The 14,464-nt window shown below is 43.8% G+C and overlaps 1 protein-coding gene across 5 annotated transcripts in view; it reads left to right on the top strand.

The window, feature by feature from the left end:
* Nucleotides 1-14,464, top strand: part of SLC12A3 (solute carrier family 12 member 3) — a 757,364-nt gene that overhangs the window by 120,922 nt on the left and 621,978 nt on the right. For all 5 annotated transcript variants that reach the window (XM_033941365.1, XM_033941364.1, XM_033941363.1 and 2 more), the window contains one exon: nt 13,453-13,548. In XM_033941365.1, coding sequence (XP_033797256.1) covers nt 13,453-13,548 — 96 coding nt within the window. The remainder of the gene's footprint in view (nt 1-13,452; nt 13,549-14,464) is intronic.

Below are 14,464 nucleotides of genomic sequence, written 5' to 3'. Positions count from 1 at the left end.
TTTAACCTTTGTCTACGTATTTTTATTCTATCTCCCCATTTACAAAACTGTAGAACATTTTTTAACGTTGGCATTTGAGCTGTTACCACCATGGCTAAAAACCACACTACAGTTTTGTAAAAGGGGGAGGGGTTAGTTTGTGATTACATACTAGGCGAAGATGTTTTCTGTGTTCTGTGTGTTCGAAAAGACATGGTTTTCAGTTAGGATTGACTGTGTAGGATTGATCTGTACTAGTCTGGCTTGTTTAGTTTTATAATGGGTGTATTGATGTACTGCTCACTGCAGTATGTAAGATGCTGCCTTTTCCTAGGTACACTCTTGTGACGTGTGGATTGTTACTAAAAATCATGTTTTTCATACAGATTGGGGGGGGGGGTGTCAAAAAATGATGGGCCCCGGGTGTCACATATGCTAGGAACACCACTGGTGATTTGTATTCTGCCATTACCTTGTGGTTCAAGGCGGATTACAGAAGAGGATTTCTAGATATGTCCAGAAGTGTTACAGAGTAGAGCAGATTGCTTCAGAGAACTGAAATGTTTCATTCGGTGTTAGTTAGTCTTCATCGATTTCTTGAATAGCAAGGTTTTTATTTCTTTTCTGAAAATTGGAGTAGATTAAACTATAATTTTTGGTGGAATTCAGTGTGTCATATTTATAAAATGGAAAGAACATTAGCTCTTCAGAAAGGAAATTTTAATAAATTTCAAGATGTGTGGGGGCCATTAACAAATTATTACAATGAATAAATATAATTTCCCTGGTTAGTACAAATGAAATAATGGGGAGGGGGTAATTTTTTTAATTTTCACTAGGTGCTTTGAATGAAAGGAAAGACTTTATTATATGATATATGTGTTATGATATATTGAAAAGTTGGGAGGGAATGGGATAAAATATATTGAGTATGATTAATTATAGAATTTCAAGTGATATATTTAAGTTAAAATGATGTTACTTTTTGTTACACTTGATGTAAGTTATAAAAATGAATAAAGAATTCAAAAAAAAACTGTACGATGGCCTTCTAGCCACACAGGCAGCAAAACTTGACTACCAATTCTCTAATCTACTAATTAGATTAGAGAATTGGTAGTCAAGTTTTGCTGCCTGTGTGGCTAGAAGGCCATCGTACAGTTTTTTTTTGAATTCTTTATTCATTTTTATAACTTACATCAAGTGTAACAAAAAGTAACATCATTTTAACTTAAATATATCACTTGAAATTCTATAATTAATCATACTCAATATATTTTATCCCATTCCCTCCCAACTCTTCAATATATCATAACACATATATCATATAATAAAGTCTTTCCTTTCATTCAAAGCACCTAGTGAAAATTAAAAAAATTACCCCCTCCCCATTATTTCATTTGTACTAACCAGGGAAATTATATTTATTCATTGTAATAATTTGTTAATGGCCCCCACACATCTTGAAATTTATTAAAATTTTCTTTCTGAAGAGCTAATGTTCTTTCCATTTTATAAATATGACACACTGAATTCCACCAAAAATTATAGTTTAATCTACTCCAATTTTTCCAGTTGCATGTTATTTGTGGTATGGCGACTCCTGTTAAAATAAGTAAGAGTTTATTATTTTTGGAAGATATTTGGCTCTTAGTCCTCATAGACATGCCAAATAATACTGTATCATATGATAATGCCACATAATCGTACATTTTCCATTTGATATTTCTGATTGGAGGGTATGTGAATAGTGTCTGGGTTCTCCTGTGTCTGGTTGTGGTAGTTTGGATTAAGCAGTTGTTCAAGTAGGCTGGGCTGTCACCATTTATGGATTTAAATAGTATATAGTAGAATTTAAATAGTATTCTTGCTTGAATTGGGAGCCAGTGTGAGTCAAGGTATGCTTCGGTGATGTGGTCGTGTTTTCTTAGTGAATAGATTAGTCTTAGGGCTGTGTTTTGTATTGTTTGTAGTTGTTTTATCATTGTTGCAGGACAGGGGAGAAAGAGGATGTTGCAGTAGTCAAGGAGACCTGAGACCTAGGACTAGGGACTGGACCAAGAGCTGGAATTGCTTTCTGTTGAAGAATTTTCGAACTTGCCTTAGGTTTCCCATGACCGCAAATGATTTCTGTATTGTTTTGTTGATTTGTGGTTGCATGGTGCAGCATCTGTCTTTCGTCATTCCCAGAAGTTTCAGAGTGGATTTAATGGGATATGTGATTGAGTTCATTACTAGGTTTGTTATGGTTGGGGTTTTATTTTTTTCGAGAAGTATGAATTTTGTTTTGTCTGAGTTCAGTTTTAGTTTATGGTCTTTCATCCATGTTGCCACTGTTTCTAGAGTTAGTGTAGTATGTCTGTCATGGTGGGTGTGGGCTGATCAAAAGGAAGGAGAATGGTGATGTCGTCTGCATAGCTATAGGAGGTTAAGCCTATTTTGTCTAGGCAGGTGCCGAGGAATGCAATGTAGAGATTGAAGAATGCTGGGGATAATGGCAATCCTTGGGGTACACCACAGGGGTTGGACCATGGTTCTGATTTTTCATTGTTTGTCTTTACTCTGTAAGTCCTGGATTGTAGGAATCTTTGAAACTATGTGTGTACTTTGCCTGTGATTCCTATTGTATCTAGTATTTGTAGCAGGATGTCGTGATCTACCAGGTCAAACGCTGCAATGAGATCTAGTTGTATAATCAGCATTTTTTTGCCTGTGCTGAAGTGTTGTCTAGCTGTGTCCAGAAGGGAGCCTAATAGTGTCTCAGTGCTGAAGTTGGTTCTGAATCCAGACTCTGTAAAGTGGAGCAAGTTGTGGTTTTCTAGGTAGTTGTTGAGGAATTTAGTGTAATCCCCTTCCTTCTCAGACTGAGGTAAAAGGTATCCCTCTTGAAATAAAATTTGTTTTGTAGTCTTGAACACCGAGGCTTAAATGGATACCTTTTCCCTGAAGAAGGAATGATTTACATTAAAAAAATAATAATAAAATGGTATAACCTTGAAATAAAAATATTTATTAAACATATAATAAAATAGATATAGAGAAGCACTAAGGATTCAGAATTTAAATTAGAAATAATATTTAATAAACAAATGCTGTATATCAAATCTAGACAAATTCTACTTCCCCTCTGTATAGTTCTTCTTGGAGGTTTTTCAGGTTAGGGTATTTGAGGCTTTATGTCCTTTCTATGTAGGGGTACCACATTGGTGTGCTGTTGCTAGCAGACTCTCTCTTGCTAGTAGACTCTCTCTTCCTGGAACCAACCTACTACTCTGATTAAAACAAATACTTCCTAAGCTAGAAAAAAAACAGATAATTGATATTCCCTATACTTTTTCCCTCCCCAGAATTTCCTATTTCTCAAATCACAAAAATACAAATTCTCAATAAACTTTACAACAAATATTCTCAGAAAAAGGTTTCCAAATCAGTTTACCAACTTTATTTCACCAATATTCTCTTACAACATTTCACAGGAATCTGTCACAGGATCTCATAAAATCTCCTCCAAAAATCAGCAACACAGAAGTCACTCAAAGATCCTCTCAACATTTCCCAGAAGAGTCTCACAGAATAGCAGACTGAAACTTTATTCAACAATCAGCACCATAAATTTCTTAGTCAGAGAATCTCTCAAACATTTCCCAGAAGAGTCTTACAGAATAGCAGACTGAAACTTTATTCAGAAATCAGCACCATAAATTTCTCAAACAACCAACTAAACCATGGAATATAAACTTTAACTCTGAAGTTAAATAGATTTCTGGGAAATTAAATAGTTATTTGAGATTTATAAAACTGTTATGATTCAATAGCTTAAAAACTTTTATCAAACTCAATTCATCATCAAAATTCCTTCCTTAAGATTGGTTGTCGGGTAGACTGCAGAGGGTCGGAGTGAAGGACCAATATTCTGACTGGCGGGGAGTCACAAGCGGTGTGCCACAGGGATCGGTGCTGGGGCCGTTACTCTTCAACATATTTATCAATGACCTGGAAAAGGAGGCAAAGTGCGAGGTTATAAAATTTGCAGACGATACCAAACTGTGCGGCAGAGTTAGGTCCAGGGAGGAGTGTGAGGACCTGCAAAGGGACCTGGACAAGCTGGAAGACTGGGCAAACAAATGGCAAATGCGCTTTAACGTGGAAAAATGCAAGGTCATGCATATAGGGAAAAAGAACCCGTTGTTCAACTACAAATTGGGGGGGGCATTGTTGGGAGACAGCAGACTTGAGAGAGACTTGGGTGTGCTGGTGGATGCATCACTGAAGCCATCTCCACAGTGCGCAGCAGCCTCGAAAAAAGCCAACAGGATGCTGGGCATCATAAAGAGGGGCATAACAACCAGGACGCGGGAAGTCATCATGCCATTGTATCGAGCGATGGTGCGTCCACATCTGGAATACTGCATTCAGTATTGGTCACCGCATCTCAAGAAGGACATGGCGGTACTTGAGAGAGTCCAAAGGAGAGCTACGAAACTGGTAAAAGGGCTGGAACACTGCCCATACGCCGAGAGGTTGGATAGGCTGGGGCTCTTCTCTCTGGAAAAAAGGAGGCTCAGGGGAGATATGATAGAGACCTTCAAGATCATGAGGGGCATAGAGAGGGTGGATAGGGACAGATTCTTCAGACTGAAGGGGACAACAAGTACGAGGGGGCATTCGGAGAAACTGAAGGGAGATAGGTTCAAAACAAATGCAAGGAAGTTTTTTTTCACCCAAAGGGTCGTGGACACTTGGAATGCGCTACCGGAGGAAGTGATCAGGCAGAGTACGGTACAGGGATTCAAACAGGGATTGGACGGATTCCTGAGGGATAAAGGGATCGTGGGATACTGAAGGAGGAGCTGGGATGTAACACAAGTATAGAAAGCTAACCAGGCAGTGGCGTATCAAGGGGGGGGCGGGGGGGTGGTGCGCCCCGGGTGCCAGCCCTAAGGGGGTGCTCCTGGCCTTTCCGTTCAGTCCCCCCCACCCCCGAAGGACTGCTCGCCCCACTGATCTTCCTGCACCACCTGTGAAGCAGCCCGCAGCAGGATCGCGAACTCAGCGTCAGCGATCCCTGCGCTGCTTAGGCGCTGCTTCCTGCGCCGCGATCTCACCCCTCCTCTGACGTCAGAGGAGGGGCGGGACCGTGGCGCAGGAAGCAGCGCAGGGATCGCTGACGCTGACTTCGCGATCCTGCTGCGGCTGCTTCATAGGTGGTGCGGGGAGGCCAGGGGGGCGAGCGGTCCTTCGGGGTGGGTCGGGGCATCAGGCCTTCAGGGTGGGGCGGGCGGGCAGGCAGGCAGGCTTTCAAGGGGGAGGGGGTGACAGGCAGGCAGGCAGGCCTTCAAGGGGGGCCAGGCCTTCGGGGGGGGTGCAGACCTTCAAGGGGTGCAGGCCTTTAAGGGGGGCAGGCAGGCCTTCAGGGGGGGTGCAGGCCTTCGGGGGGGTGTAGGCCTTTGGGATGGTGCAGACCTTCAAGGGGGGGAACAGGCCTTCAAGGGGGGAAAGGCAGGCAGGCCTTCAAGGGGGGGACAGGCCTACAAGGGGGGACAGGCCTACAAGGGGGTGGGACATGCCTTCAAGGGGGGACAGGCCTTCGGGGGGGTGCAGACCTTCAAGGGAGTGCAGGCCTTCGGGGGGGGGGGGCAGGCCTTCAAGGGGGTGCAGGCCTTCAAGGGGGGACAGGCCTTCAAGGGGGGGAAAGGCAGGCAGGCCTTCAAGGGGGGACAGGCCTACAAGGGGGGGAGAAGCTACAAGGGGGTGGGACAGGCCTTCAAGTGGGGGACAGGCCTTCGGGGGGGTGCAGGCCTTCGGGGGATGCAGGCCTTCAAGGGGGGACAGTCAGACCTTTAAGGGGGGACAGGCCTTTGGGGGGGACCATGATTTAGAAGTACACGGAGAGAAGGGGGTGTTCAAAGAGACGTGCATATGCCAAACTTTGGGGGGGGGGGAGAAATAATGGGTCTGAAAATAGAGGAGAGGGAGAGAGATGATGGACCATGGGATTTAGGGAGGGAAGGAACAGAAAGGGAGAGAAATTGGACACAAGGGATGGTGTGGAGGAGGGATAGAGATACTGGATAGGAGGGTAATTAGGAAAAGAAAGGGAGAGATGGTGGACTCTGGGGTGGTGGGGAAGGAGGGAGAGATGCCGGATGAAAGGGTATTTAAGAAAAGGTGGATCTGTGGAGGGAGATGAAAAAAAGGAAAGATACCAGACTTCCTGGGAAGGGAAGGGAAATGGAAAGGGAGGACAGAGTTGGCAGATGGATGGTTAGCATGCAGAAAGAAGGAGACCCTGGCAAGCAAGTTATCAGAAGAAAACCAGAGCCTTGGACCAACAAGATTTGAAATATAACCAGACAACAAAAGGTAGAAAAATTAATTTTATTTTCTGTTTTGTGATTATAATATGTCAGATTTGAAATGTGTATCCTGCCAGAGCTGGTGTTGGACTGCAAACGTGAGCTAGGATTTAACAGAGAGAGGAAAAGTCCTTTTTGTTTCTTTATTTTATTTACACCACAGCGCCAGTGTGGTTAGGAGAAGCCAAAGGGGGTGAAAAAGCTATAAAACCCACCAGGAGTTTTGAAAAAAATCACCCAACTGGGCAGGAAAATTGAATTGAAAAACCAATTCAATAGGGCTGAATCGAATCAAAAATTTTTTTCCTGTATCTGGCAGCATTAGTTTGCGCTACTGTCTTAGACTTTAGGACCTGGGATTGGGGAGAGATGGCATCCTCAGTACTTTATAATGCAAGTGAAATGAGGATTTGGTCAGACTTTTGAAGGGTCTGCAGAAAAAAAAATATTGTATAGGCCGGGGACATGAGACAGCAGGAAATGGGAACTATTCTTCCTTCTATTTTTGTGAATGGAAAGGCTGAGGATGTCAGAGAGTTCAGTTAAAATATGTGCTTTATAAGAAAATATAATAATGTGTTTTATAAAGTTTATAGCATAGCTGGCCTACCCAGTGAGGTGTTCCTAGTGGTGATGGTGGCAGCGTGTCAATGTGTTGAGAGGAAGAGGTGGTCTGGGAAATTCTGCTGAGCAAACTCCGGGCCCATTTCCACCCCCCAGTTAGTCCACTCCACTCAACTGGTTCACACACTGAGTGGGTCTTTGGGTGTTGTTTTGGGATCTCTTCCAGTGGTTTATCTCCTTCTGGTCCAAGGAAGGAAACTTTGTTATCCTTAGCATTGACTTACAGAATATGTTTGTAACAGCGCTGCTTGTGTGGCATTAGGCTATGTAGTGATCGAAAGAAAAAACAGACCTTTGCACATTTTTGCACTATATGGTGGGTGTATGAGGAGATTCACATTTCCTGCACAGCTAAGTCCATGTGAAGTTACCTTGTGCTGTATTTGACATCTAGCAAGGTCTCTGTTTGAAAGGAAAGATCTAAACTTAAAAATGAAGTGGCCAGAAGTTATGGTAAAAGCAGATAGTGTAGCTGGTTTTAAGAAAGATTTGGACAAATTCCTGGAGGAAAAGTCCATAATCTGTTATTAAGACATGGGGGAAGTGTCTGCTTGCCCTGGATCGGTAGCATGGAATGTTGCCACTCTTTGGGTTTTGACCAGGTATTAGTGTCCTGGATTGGCTACCATGAGAATGGGCTACTGGGCATGATGGACCATTGGTCTGACCCAGTTAGGCTATTCTTATGTTATGTTCTCATCTGTAGGGGCCTTTGTTTTCACTTCTTATTTTAATGTATTTTTTTTCTGGGAACTTATCAGTGTTTTTTATAATGGGAACAAAAATGGAAGAGAATTAATGTGTGTGGGATGAGGGGGTAACTAATTTCTTCAGCTAAATAATTCAATCCACTCCAAACAGACATAGGAGAACTCACGCACCATTCACACACCCTCCAACCAAAAACGTCAAAAGAAAAAAACTGTTCGACAACCTCCTAGCCATTTGAGCTGCAACACTCGACCCCCAACTCTACAATCAATTGACATCGACCACAGACTGCAAAACCTTCAAAAAGAAATAAAAACCCTTCTATTCAAAAAACATATAAAACCGAACTAACACAATCAGAACTGTCCCAAGCATCACCTGCAACTACTCCATATGTACTTCTGATGTCATGACAATTCAGACATAATTTATGTTATGTTATGTTTGGAATATAAGAAAATTTTCACTGCCTGTTTCTATTCTGACCATTTATTCTGTTTCATGGTCATTACAAAAAATATTTTTTTACATAGGGGGGGGGGGGGGGTGTCAAAAAATGATGGGCCCCGGGTGCCACATACCCTAGGTACGCCACTGTAACCAGGTAATAAGTATAGAAACCCAACAGGTCGTGCATGTGCAAGACCGGAGGGTTAGGACTTCGATGGGAAGATAGGACTTCAATGAGAAACCAAGGTGGCAAGGGAGCCCCTTCTGGTGATTCAGACAGGTTGTGACCAGTGTTCCCGCTAAGCTGCGCTGGCCTGCGTTCGCGCACAAAATAGTACATCGCAGCGCACAAGTTTCTCTTCACAGCGCACACACGCGTCGCAGAGGTAAGGTAAGGGGACGCATTGGGGGGATTGCACTTCCCCACAATTGCCATGCTTCGGTTCCTCTTCTTCCTTCCTTCCTCCCCCCCCCCCCCCCCCCGCGGGACCCTGCGGCACCATCAACTCTTACTCCCTCTAATGTCGGCCCTGCAGCTCCAGACTTCCTCGCACCTTCTCCCCTCCCCCTTTGGATCGCTATTATTTTAAATGTTATAGCCGCGGAGCTGTATCCATCAGTGGAGATGTCTAACCTCGGCCTGCCCCGGAACTCTTACTGCAACAGTGACTTCCTGTTCCTGCCTAGACGGGCGGCTGCTGCAGTAAGAGTTCCGGGGCAGGCCGAGGTTAGACATCTCCACTGATGGATACAGCTCCGCGGCTATAACATTTAAAATAATAGCGATCCAAAGGGGGAGGGGAGAAGGTGCGAGGAAGTCTGGAGCTGCAGGGCCGACATTAGAGGGAGTAAGAGTTGATGGTGTCGCAGGGTCCCGCGGGGGGGGGGGGGAGGAAGAAAGGAAGAAGAGGAACCGAAGCATGGCAATTGTGGGGAAGTGCAGAGCTGCAGGGAAGAGTGTTGCGGTACCCAGCTGGAGGGAGAAGGAAGATGAGGGAGGGAATTAAAGGAGATGCCAGGGCTTGGAGCGTAGGAGGAAGGTATGCCAGTCTAAGGGAAAAGGAAGGGGGAGATGTGAGAGCATGGAGGGGGAGCGAAAGATGGAAGAAAAGGAAAGGAGAGAGATGCCAGAGAATCAGGGAAGGGGAGATACCAGACTATGAGGAGAGGTGTGGGAGAGGGAAGGCGAGGAGAGAGATGCCAGACCAATGGGGTGAAAGGAGAGATGGAAGGGGGAGGCATACAGTTTCTGGAAGGAGAGAAGATGCCATATAGGGGAAGAGAGACGGCAGACAGTGGATGGAAGGAAGAGAGTTACAAGAAGATGAGGAAAGGAGAAACCACAGAAGACAAAGGTAGAAAAAAATTTCTATTTATTTATTGCTTTAGGAGACATGTGTCACTGTTTCTGTGAAGCATTGTATGCAGAGTCCAGCTTCTTGCTGATTCAATTTAACCTTTGTCTATGTATTTTTATTTTATCCCCCCTTTTACAAAACTGTGAAGCGTTTTTAGCACCAGCCTTGGTGGTAGCAGCTCTGATGCTCAGAATTTTATGAGCATCAGAGCTGTTACCTCCGTAGCTAAAATCCACACTACAGTTTTGTAAAAGAGGGAGGGGTTAGTTTGTGATTACATATTCCTTACTAGGCGAAGGTGTTTTCTGTGTTCTGTGTGTTTTCTGTTAGGATTGACGGTGTAGGATTGATCTGTGCTGGTCTGGCTTGTTTAGTTTTACAATGGGTGTATTGATGTACTGCTCACTGCAATATGTAAGATGCTGCCTTTTCCTAGGTACTCATGTGTGACGTGTGGTTTGTTACTAAAAATCATGTTTTTCTTACAGATGGGGGGGGGGTGCCAAAAAATGATGGGCCCCGGATGTTACATATGCTAGGTACGCCACTGTATGTAAAGATACCAGAAAGCTGGCGTAGCAAAAACTTCTAAGTTTTGAGTATTTAACCCTCCCACAATCTCACGGGCACTCGTTTCAAGTTTATTGAGATTTTGATTTAAACGCAATATCAAATATTTTCAATGCGTATAACAAAAATAAATTTGGGGAAATAAATAAAACCATTTGAACCAGTGTTCCCGCTAAGCTGCGCTGGCGCACAAAATATTACATCGCAGCGCACACGTTTCTCGTCACAGCGCACAATCGGAAGAGGCGTACGGCAGATGGCAGGGCGGCGAGAGGAGAATCGGGCGAGTTGGCTCATAACTTGCTGGCGCCCGATATTTTTGGCTCACGGTGAAAAAAGTTTGCTCACAACACCCGCCCGCTTAGAGGGAACACTGGTTGTGACCTGTTTGGGCCGCCGCGGGAGCGGACTGCCGGGCAGGATGGACCTATGGTCTGACCCGGCGGAGGCACTGCTTATGTTCTTATGTTCTTAAGATAAGAAAACCATCAATAAATTACCTTCACATGAGCCACACAAGCCGGAACACCTCCTCACAGAACCTAGTTATTCTCCCAACTGTCAAAACTGACAGTTGGAATGTTGACCCAGCTGATGCTGATCTCTGCACAAGACAGCAGACCTGTGCAAGAAATCAGCAACAACAAACCTCAAAATTGCAGGAAAGCATGAAGGAAGCAAGCCAAACAATAAAGAAATAAAATAAACCAACATTATTACCTGAAAGAAATTTTCAAACTTTTAAAATCTTAAAACTTCTTTTTTCACTTCAAGAATGTCCTGCACGAGCCAAATGACAGCACGAGCCAGCTGACAGCTCGAGCCATCACCATGACAGTACTGCGTGCTGCTCGCAACCAAAATAACAAAAGGGGAGAAGAAATCTTCAGGGGAGGCTCTCTGGAGCCTCTCCCCATTACCCAAACTTCCTCAATTCTTCGGCGGCACCGCCATTAAACTTTAAAAGTTTAAATAAAACAAAAAATCTGCCCGGGTGCATCTTGTGCCGGTCACTGCACTGCGCATGCTCCAGCACCTGAGACGTCACCACCATGCAAGCGTGATGACATCTCCCGCAAGTGCAGTGCCAGCGATCCAGCTCCCAACAACCACAGACATCCTAACAGCCCCAACTCCTCTTCGCGGCCCAACGCGCCACAGAACAAAACCCCGGAGCTCTAAATTAGAGCTCTGGGACTTCCTCCATCTCGGGCTGACTTCGGGCCTACCGTGCATGCATGAATTTCGTGATGTCATCACACCCGCACGTGATGACATCAGAAACATACGCGGCACCCGGGAATCGGCCTCCCTCAGTCATGGCTCCTCCTGCCCGACAAAAACAACAGGGCTGCAAGACCTGCAGCCAGCAACAGGCCTAAAACTTCCCGAATGCCCAACACCTGCCACCAGCACCTCTCTGCAGGCCCGATGTAGCCCATATTTCGGCGGCCACAATCGAGACCCCGAATGACCCACCAAACATGTGGATCCGGTGCAAGCCCAGATCCAAACTCTAGATCCGAACCTCCCAGATCCCAGATAAAATGTTTTAATTTTAACCTGGTTACATTAGCTATGAGGCCTTCCTTTAGCTTGACATATAGTGGAATTGAGGCTATGGGTCTCTAGTTGGATGGTTGATCTGTTGCTCCTTTTGGGTCTTTTAAGATCGGAGTGACGATAATTTCGGAGAGGTCTTATGGGAAAAAGCCATCTGTGAGCATGGTTTGTATCCATTGCATGAGTAGAGTGCGGAATTTTAGGCTGGAGGTTTTTAATAGGTATGGAGGGCATTGGTTGAGGTCGCAAGCTGCGTGGCAGTAATTTTTATATAGTTTGTTGAGGTCGGACCATTGTATTAAGGAGAAGTGAGACCAGGTTCTATCTGCTGCAGCTGATTCTTTTTCTATGGGGGGCATTGTGATCTCTTCTAGGTGGGTTGGGGTTCCTGCAAAGTTTGTCCTGGCAGTTGTAATTTTGTTTTTAAAGTATTCAGCTAAAAGGGTGGCTGAAGGGGGAGGGTTGTCGTTTTTGGCTAGGTAGGGTTTGGTGTCTGTGAGTTCTTTTAGTAGTTGGAATAATTGTTTTGTGTCTTGGGCTTCTATACCAGGAGGCGTTTGAGATGGCAGGAGGGAGTTGGCATCCCTCCTGCCTTTTGTGAGGCATCGGCGCGGGGGGGGGGGGGTATTATTTGTATTTTTAACCGAGCAGTTATTTTGCGTGTGTAATACACGCAAACTATCTGCCCGATTAAAAAAATATATAAAAAAGCCGGCAGAAGCCCTGACAGCAGTGACAGGAGGCTGCTTCTCCTGTTACTATTGTCAGGGTCTGCGCATGCTCCATGATCGCTCTCTAGCCGTGGGTGGGGGACGTGTCAACAAGCATCCCCATTTGTATGCAGGCCTTTTGTGAATTCGTTGGCCTGCATGCAATCGGGAACAGATCGGAGACAGAATCGGGGGTTAGTGAATCTAGCCCAGGAAAGCCTTTTTGCTGGCCTAAGTTCAAACACTTACTTAGTCGGTTGGTGAAATGAATATTGCTATTAAACTAACTGGTTAGAGAATACTGATTAGTGGAGATATTTAATGACACTACTCGGTTAAATGCTGCTGAATATCAACAACCGGCTAGCTCAGCTGAGTTTAAACACTTTTGAATATTGGGCCCATTCTGCTCTAGTGCTAAACTTGCACCCAGTGTTTTCCAGTTAATTGTAATGGGGTTTTTAAAAATTGATAACTTTGGCACAAATCTTACATAAGAGCAAAACTGGCATAAACTCTTCTATAAATCCGCTTCGTATGTTTCTCAGGTGGATAGAAAACACAATTTCTGGTGGGCAAATCTATGTTTAGTGTATAAATATGAAAAAATGAATGCTGATTTGTCATGGAACACAAAAATATTCAAATTAGTGTGGGGTCCATTGGCGTCTTTTGTAGAATTGTTATAATTTTATTTTTTGCTGATATAGTATTTGCACATCCAGGGGTGGGAGGGTGGGTATATATATGTTTGTATGATTCCTTGTTCTTTTCTTTGATGGTTGGGAGGGGAGGGGGTATTGATAAACTCTGAATGTTTATAGGTGCTTAATTGTTATGGCTATAGCATGTATGTTATGATGCACTTTTTGTAAGATCTGAAAATTTTATAAAGATTTATAAAGGATTGCAAATCTTTTCTACACACACAAAAAAAGGAAAACACACTAAAATCTACCTTTTGTCCTTCTCTCCCCTTCCTCATTCTGTTCTCCCTATCCCTGAATCTGAAGGGGCTTTTCTGCACTTAATGCCTTCAAACATTGTGATTAGACTAATTTTTCTTTATGTAAATTTTGTTGGTGAATAGTAAAAGAGGAGTGTTAATATACAACTTGTTCTTCCCTACAGCTCTGACCTGGCTGATTATTTTCATGTCTATAACAGTGACCAGCATCACGGGACTCTCTATCTCTGCCATATCCACCAATGGCAAAGTAAAATCAGGTACTTTACCATAGTGATTTTATTTACTTTTAAATTAATTACAATTTTTTATTTATGCCTATTTTTAAACAGATTCTAAGGGAAAGGTTCCAACCCATCCTGAATTACTGTGTTCTAAGTAGTCATGGGGAAAAACTAGCATGCTATTTACACTAGACCAGTGTCCCACAAACTTTTTGGCGCTGCGGCACACTAAACTCGGTGCTGCACATGCGTGGAGGCCCTCCGGCCGCGACCCTGAACCTGTCACTTCGCCAGTGGGGGGATCCTGGAGGAGAGATGCCGGCAAGGAGGAGAGTTATTGGCGGTGGCTGACTGCCTACAGGACGTGCCTCTCACTGTGAGAAGCACTTCCTGTAAGCAGTCAGTCAGCACCGGTGCCTCTCCTCCTTGCTGATGTCTCATGGCATATAGTTTGCAATACACTATGCTAGACAAAACTGACTAGGCCTCTGAATGAATGACTGCTGTCACTATTCTACTACTACTATTCATTATTTCTATAGCGCTACGAGATGCACGCAGCGCTGTGCAGAGTCGCAAAGAGTAAGAAAACAGTCCCTGTTCAAAAGAGATTACAGACTTTTTTTATGACTATAAGCTGCATCAAGTTTTTGGGTTTTTTTAAAATTAAATTCTTTAATCATTTTTATAACTTACATCATGTGTAACAAAAAGTAACATAATTTTAACTTAAATATATCACTTGAAATTCTATAATTAATCATACTCAATATATTTTATCCCATTCCCTCCCAACTCTTCAATATATCATAACACATATATTATATAATAAAGACTTTCCTTTCATTCAAAGCACCTAGTGAAAATTCATAAAATTACCCCCTCCCCATTATTTCATTTGTACTAACCAGGGAAATGATATTTATTCATTGTAATAATTTGTTAATGGCCC

Source organism: Geotrypetes seraphini, chromosome 4, assembly GCF_902459505.1.
Source record: "Geotrypetes seraphini chromosome 4, aGeoSer1.1, whole genome shotgun sequence".
NCBI classification, from domain to species: Eukaryota; Metazoa; Chordata; class Amphibia; order Gymnophiona; family Dermophiidae; genus Geotrypetes; species Geotrypetes seraphini.
This window is presented reverse-complemented; position numbering and strand designations above follow the sequence as displayed.